Raw genomic sequence first — 7,963 nt, 5'->3', positions numbered from 1 at the left:
AAACAAAGAATTCTCACCTGAAGAACTTCGGATGGCAGAGAAGCATCTTAAAAAAATGCTCAACTTCATTAGTCATTAGGGAAATGCAAATCAAAACAACCCTAAGATTTCATCTTACACCAGTCAGAATGGCTAAGATTAAAAATTCAGGAGACAGCAGGTGTTGGAGAGGGTGTGGAGAAAGAGGAACACTCCTCCACTGCTGGTGGGGTTGCAAATTGGTACAACCACTCTGGAAATCAGTCTGGCGGTTCCTCCGAAAACTGGGCACCTCACTTCCAGAAGATCCTGCTATACCACTCCTGGGCATATACCCAGAAGACTCCCCACCATGTAATAAGGATACATGTTCTACTATGTTCATAGCAGCCCTATTTATAATTGCCAGATGCTGGAAAGAACCCAGGTATCCCTCAACAGAAGAGTGGATGCAAAAAATGTGGTATATCTACACAATAGAGTACTATTCAGCCATTAGAAACAATGAATTCATGAAATTCTTAGGCAAATGGATGGAGCTAGAGAATATCATACTCAGTGAGGTAACCCAGACTCAAAAGGTGAATCATGGTATGCACTCACTAATAAGTGGATATTAACCTAGAAAACTGGAATACCCAAAACATAATCCACACATCAAATGAGGTACAAGAAGAAAGGAGGAGTGGCCCCTGGTTCTGGAAAGACTTAGTGAAACAGTATTCAGCAAAACCAGAACGGGGAAGTGGGAAGGGGTGGATGGGAGGACAGGGGAAGAGAAGGGGGCTTATGGGACTTTTGGGGAGTGGGGGGCTAGAAAAGGGGAAATCATTTGAAATGTAAATAAATTATATCAAATAAAAAAAATTAAAAAAAAAGAATGATAAAAGGAAAAAAAAAAAGAATGGGTTGATTTGCATTTTTCTACATGCTGACCTTCAGTTGATCCAGTACCATTTGTTAAAAATGTTGTCTTTTTTCCACTAGATGGTTTTAGCTTCTTTGCCAAATATCAAGCGACCATAGGGGTGTGGGTTCATTTCTGGGTCTTCAATTCTACTCCACTGATTTTCCTGCCTATCTCCATACCAATACCATACAGTTTTTATCACTATTGTTCTGTAGTACAGCTTGACATCAGGGATGGTGATTCCCCCAGAAGTTTTTTTGTTGTTGTTGTGGAAAATAGTTTTCACTATCATGGGTTTTTTGTTATTACAAATGAATTTACAGATTGCTCTTTCTAGCTCTATGAAGAATTGATTTGGAATTTTGACAGGGATTGTATTGAATCTGTAGATTTCTTTCAGAAAGATGACCATATTCACTATATTAATCTTGACAATCCATGAGCATGGGAGATCTTTCTATCTTCTGAGATCTTCTATGATTTCTTTCTTTAGAGGCTTGAAGTTCTTTTCACACAGATCTTTTACTTGCTTAGTTAGAGTCACATCAAAGTATGTAATATTGTTTGTGACTATTGTGAATGGTGTCGTTTTCCTAATTTCTTTCTCAGCCTCTTTATCCTTTGAGTATAGGAAGGCTACTGATTTGTTTGAATTAATTTTATATCCAGTCACTTTGCTGAAGCTGTTTATTAGGTTTATCAGGTTCTCTGGTGGAATTTTTGGGGTCACTTAAGTACATGATCATATCATCTGCAAATAGTGATATTTTGACTTCTTCCTTTCCAATTTGAATCCCTGTGACCTCTTTTTGTTGTCTAATTATGCTAGCTAGAACTTCAAATACATTATTGAATAGATAGGGAGAGAGTGGGCAGCCTTGTCTGATCCCGGATTTTAGTGGAATTGCTTCAAATTTCTCTCTATTTAGTTTGATGTTGGGTACTGGTTTTCTGTATATTGATATTACTATGTTTAGGTATGGGCCTTGAATACCTGATCTTTCCAAGACTTTTAACATGAAGGGATGCTAAATATTGTCAAATGCTTTTTCAGCATCGAATAAAATGATCATGTGTTTTTTCTTTGAGTTTGTTTATGTAGTGGATTATATTGATGGATTTCCAAATATTGAATCATCTTTGCATCCCTGGGATGAAGCCTACTTGATTGTGGTGAATTACTGTTCTGATGTATTCTTGGATTTGGTTGGAAAGAATTTTATTGAGTATTTTTGCATCAGTGTTCTTAAGGGAAATTGGTCTGAAGTTCTCTTTCTTTGTTTGGTTTTTGTTAGGTTTACATATAAGTGTAAATGTGGCTTCGTAGAATGAATTGGGTAGTATTTCTTGTGTTTCTATGTTGTGGAATAGTTTGAAGAGTATTAGGTCTTCTTTGAAGATCTGATAGAATTCTCCACTAAACCCATCTGGCTCTGGGCTTTTTTTGGTTGGGAGACTGTTAATGACTGCTTCTATTTCCTCAGGGGTTATGGGACTATTTAGATGGTTTATCAGATTCTGTGTTAACTTTGGTACCTGGTATGTGTGTAGAAAATTGTCCAGTTCATCCAGATTTTCCAATTTTGTTGAGTATAACCTTTTATAGTAGGATCTGATGACTTTTTTGAATCTACATGGTTTCTATTATGTCTCCCTTTTCATTTTTGATTTTATTAATTTATGTACTGTCTCTGCCCTCTGGTTAGTCTGGCTAAGGGTTTATCTATCTTGTTGATTTTCTCAAAGAACCAGCTTCTGGTTTTGCTGATTCTTTGTATAGTTCTTTTTGTTTCTCTTTGGTCCATTTCAGCCATGAGTTTGATTATTTCCTACTGTCTACTCCTCTTGTGTGTATTTGCTTCTTTTTGTTCTAGATCTTTTAGGTGTGCTGTCAAGCTGCTTGTGTAAGTGCTCTCCATTTTCTTTTCTGAGGCACTTAGAGCTATGAGTTTTCCTCTTAGCACCCCTTTCATTGTCTTCCATAAGTTTTGGTATGATATGTCTTCATTTTCATTACATTCAAAAAAGTCTTTAATTTCTTTACTTCTTCCTTGACCAAGTTATCACTGAATAGAGCATTGTTCAGCTTCTATGTATATGTGTGTTTTCCATTGTTTTTCTTGCATCTTAAGACCGGCCATAGACTGTGGTGACCTGATAGGGTGCATGGAGTTATTTCAATATTCCAGTATCTCTTGAGGCCTGTTTTGTGACCAATTATATGGTCAGTTTTAGAGAAGGTACCATGAGATGTTGAGAAGGAGGTATATTCTTTTGTTTTAGGATGAAATGTTTTATAAACATCTGTTAGATCCATTTGATTCATAACTTCTGTTAGTTTCACTGTGTCTCTGTTTAGTTTCTGTTTCCATGATTTGTCCATTGCTTAGAGTGGGGCATTAAAGTCTTCCACTATTATTATGTGGGGCTCAATTTGTACTTTGAGTTTTAGTAAAGTTTCGTTTATGAATGTGGGTACCATTGCATTTGGAGCATAGATGTTCAGAATTGAGAGTTCATCTTGGTAGATTTTTTCCTTTGACCAGTATGAAGTGTCCTTCTTTAACTTTTTTGACAACTTTTGGGGCAAAGTTGATTTTATCCAATATAAGAATGGCCACTCCAGCTTGTTTTTTGGGATCATTTTCTTGGAAAATAGTTTTCTAATCTTTGACATTGAGGTAGTGTATGTCTTTGTCACTGAAGTAGGTTTCTTGTATACAGCAAAATGTTGGATCCTGTTTATGTATCCAGTCTGTTAGTCTAATGTCTTTTTATTGGGGACTTGAGTCCATTGATGTTAAGAGATATTAAGGGAAAGTGATTGTTACTTCCTGCTATTTTTGTTGTTAAAGATAGAATTATGTTTGCTTCTGTTTTTGTTTTAGTTTGCTGAACCACTATCTTCGTTCTTTTTCTAGGGTGTAGTTTCCCTCCTTGTGTTGGTATTTCCATCTGTTATCCTTTGTAGATCCGGGTTTGTGGAACTATATTGTGTAAATTTGGTTTTGTCATGGAATATCTTGGTTTCTTAGTCTATAGTAAGTCAGAGTTTTGCTGGGTATAGTAGTAGCCCAGGCTGGCATTTATGTTCTCTTAGGGTCTATATGACATTTGCCCAGGATCTTCTAGCTTTCATAATTTCTGGTGATAAGTCTGATGTAATTTTGACAGGTATGCCTTTATATGTTACTTGACCTTTCCCCCTTACTGCTTTTAATAAATACACTTTCTTTGTTTAGTACATTTGGTGTTCTGATTATTATGTGCCAGGAGGAATTTCTGTTGTGGTCCAGTCTATTTGGAGTTCTGTAGGCCTCTTGTATGTTCATGGGTATCTCTTTCTTTAGATGAGGGAAGTTTTCTTCTATAATTTTGTTGATGATATTTCCTGGCCCTTTAAGTTGGGAATCTACTCTCTTCTATAACTATAATCCTTAGGTTTGGTCTTCTCAGTATGTCCTGGATTTCTTGTATGTTTTGGGTCAGAAGCTTTTTGAATTTTGCATTTTCTTTGACTGTTGTGTCCATTTCTTCTACGGTATTGTCTAAACCTGAGATTCTCTCTTCTATTTCGTGTATTCTGTTGGTGATACTTACATCTGTAATTCCTCACCTCTTTCCTAGGTTTTCCATTTCCAGGTTTGCCACTATTTGTGTTTTCTTTATTGTTTCTATGTCCACTTTTAGGTCTTGAATCACTTTACTCAATTCCTTCACCTGTTTACCTGTGTTTTCCTGTATTTCTTTCAGTTAGTTATTGATATCCTCCTTAAAGGACTCTATTATCTTCATGTGATAGGGTTTTAGGTCAGCATCCTCATTTTCAGGTGTGTTTATTCAGGGCTTGCTGTGGTGGGAGAACTGGGTTCTGATGAAGCCCATGGGTATTGGCTTCTATTGCTTATGGTCTTGTGCTTGCATTCTGGATATCCCTGGTATTTGTTGGTCTGGGTGATTGTCTGGAGTCTACCTCTTTTGATCCTGGGTTGCATCATGTCTCCTGGTAGACCTGCAGCTCTGGCTGTAGCAGACCACTTGAGGGGCCTTCCGACTGGGAGGGGGCACTCTTTATAGAGGCAGAGATGGTGCTGATCTGTTGGCCTAGCTGTAGTAGATCTCCTGGGAGGCCTTCAGACTGTTGGGTCAACTGCTATGAGTGCATCGGGTTCTTTAGGATGGATCTGGATATAATGTCTTCACTGGAGCAGACCAGCCAAGAGTCTGCCCCAGAAGAAAGAACCAGGCAGCCAAAGGAGCAAAAGGGGGGTGGTATTCATGAGGGTAGGGGTTTTGGAGGCTAATGGGTCTTGAGTCTGCTGGGTCCCCAGTAGCGTCTCTGGGACTCCAAAGGTATGTATGTGTGTGTGGGTTCTTATCAACTACTCTGAGTGCAGTCACAGGACCTCTAGAATGGATCAAAAGATGGTGTCTCCACTGGAGCAGACTAGCCAAGAGTCTTCCCTAGCAGAAAGGACCAGGCTGCTGAAGGGGTGGAAGGGACATGGTATTCAAGAGGGAGGGGGTTTTGGTGGCTGATGGGTCCTGAGTCCTCTGGGCCCCCAGCGCAGCTCTGGGACCCTGAGGGAGGATTCTTACCAACTACTCTGAGTGCAGAGGGTTCTCTAGGATGGATTAGGGGAAGGTGTCTCCACTGGAGCAGACCAGCCAAGAGTCTGCCCCAGCAGAAAGGACCAGGTGGCCGAAGGGGCAGAAGGGAATCACCAGACTTCTTAAGAAGAGGAAATCTAGTTTTATAATATTTAATTCAATGATGTGATGCATTATAATACCAAGGCAAATGATAATTTCATGGGGAAGGCCTGTAATCCCAGCATTTGGGATTCTAATGCACTTCAAGACCAGCTTGTGTTACATACTGAGTTCCAGGTCAGCCTATGCTACAAAGCAAACATTATGTCCCCCACCTCCAATATTCATCAGGCAAAACTGTCTACAATGTACATACCTTTAGCTCATAAAGAATAGCTATAGAATGTAGTTTCTATACTTCTCAATGTTCTGAATGTGTTTGGAATTGTCTTACAATGTTTGTTCTTACCAGTTCTTTAGTGCTTGGTACCCAGCAATGCTAAGCACTTACTAGCAGCAATTAATTAACTTCTCTTTTTATAAAAAACCTTCAGATAAAGGATGCTTCCTGACGTCCATCTTCTTCACTTGCTCTCCTGCTCATTGGTTTAGAACAGCCTCTGCCACATAACAAGTGCTTTGTAAATCAATAGAGGAGTTTGTGATTATGGAAGGACATCAGATGGCACAAGAAGACAGAAGAAACGTGTGGGTCTTTATAAGCATAAAAATCTAGCATGCAGAAAAATAAAATTATAATTCCAGGTGACTGCATGTCCTCCTGTGTTCATGCGGAAAACATAAAATTATAATTCCATGTGACTGCATGCCCTCCTGAGTTTCTGGATGAAGGATGCAGCAAGCTAAACATCATGATAGGAATGGTGGGTGGGGGAGTGTGAGCTTCCCTGCCCACTTCCTAGAGCCTGAACTAGTCTTCAATTTTCTAAGACCAAGCTGTTTGTAAAATAATGTATACAATCTCAGTAAATTTATTGCTGTGATACATTAGAATGAAAAAGCAAAGCCATCCAAGTGAATATAACTTTAGTTTATAATGAACTGAGTATGAAAGGAATTTCTTATTTGAGAAATAAGACACAGCAGGGCTTAGCAACATGGACATCCATGATGATCAGGACAAAGGGGCTGAGACCAGCATAACTAAGTACTAAAAATGCTTTAATATTTAGCATTGTGGAGTCATGTATCACTGTGTAACCTGTGTAGAAGGAGAAAATAAAATCTGCCCAATAAAAGAAAAGGAAACAGGTCATGAGAGTGAGAATCCTCTGGGTAGCCCTGATTTCTGGCCTGGAGTTGCTTGCAGACCTGGAGCTGTAAAGGTAGAGGACCTGCTTGTGATGCTTATACAGATGGAGAGCCATGGACCCACTGCTCCAGCCCATCAGACTCTGAAAGATGACATCACGAAGAGTCATGAGAGAGAGGAAAAGCCACTTAACTGTGTGCCTGGATGGCAGCATATAGCAATACCCAGTAAACATCCCAACTACAGACCTGTTCATGCTCCTGCCTGCTGTGATATAGTGCAGCAAGTTGGAACTTATCAGGGAATTAAAGATCCAAAAGAGGAGGAGAAAGGCAAGAACATGCCATGCAGTGTGTGGCTTGAGCTTTCTCCAAAGGGTGGTCCTGGGACTGAGGGTGACAGCCTGGACCATGCTGAGGAGACAGGTGGTGCAGATGGAGAGGCCTCGGGCAACTCTTTCTAGATAAATTATAGTTTTACAACCAACATCACCTAAGAAGTTTCTGATGTAAAAAATTGTGACTATGTTTCTGGCCCCTATGCAATAAATAATGATTGTGTTTACAAAAGCCAAGTGGATGAGAATAACATCTATATTTTTGTTCTCGGGACCCATGATGAAAATATATACATGTCTCACAAATAAGATGAAGTTTCCTAAAACTCCAAGTCCAGTAAGTGAAAAGAAAATTATTCTCTGTATGAGGTCACTCCAAATTATCTTCATGGCTAAAACTAGGAAAAACCTGAGAATCACAAGGAAGTAAACATGATATGTGGGTTTTCTGTGGGTTTCATTTCTTTAGTGAAATGAACAGTGTATTATGTAAATGCACAGATTTTTTGCTTACAGATGCCTGATTTTATTCTTGGACCTCTGTTCTTGGTTTCACTGTTGTGGAGATGACGATGATGATGGCGATGATAATGATGATGATGACGAGGACGACAAGGACGATGTCGACGACGATGACGGTGGTAATGATGATGAAGACAACTGGACATGAGCACCATGATGATGCCTCCACATCCTTCACAGAAAGTAGTTATTTATTTTCTTCGTCTCTAAACCTTCCCCATGAGAAATCCAAAGTATAGCATCACCAAGCTTCTGAGACATTATACTGAGCATCAACTTAGATTCTTCCCTTCTCAGATTCTTTTTGCTATCCCATACACACTCATCCTGCAAGAAAATATTGAGCTAG

At 39.2% G+C, this 7,963-nt stretch overlaps 1 protein-coding gene across 1 annotated transcript; it reads right to left on the bottom strand.

The window, feature by feature from the left end:
- Positions 1 to 6,564: 6,564 nt before the first annotated feature.
- Positions 6,565 to 7,625, bottom strand: LOC127664568 (putative vomeronasal receptor-like protein 4). The gene has a single exon (XM_052156624.1). It carries the CDS (start codon positions 7,480 to 7,482, stop codon positions 6,565 to 6,567), a length of 918 nt encoding a protein of 305 aa, XP_052012584.1. The 5' UTR covers positions 7,483 to 7,625.
- Between the last annotated feature and the right edge of the window lie 338 nt (positions 7,626 to 7,963).

The sequence above is a fragment of the Apodemus sylvaticus genome, chromosome 14, assembly GCF_947179515.1.
Source record: "Apodemus sylvaticus chromosome 14, mApoSyl1.1, whole genome shotgun sequence".
Taxonomy (NCBI): domain Eukaryota; kingdom Metazoa; phylum Chordata; class Mammalia; order Rodentia; family Muridae; genus Apodemus; species Apodemus sylvaticus.
This window is presented reverse-complemented; position numbering and strand designations above follow the sequence as displayed.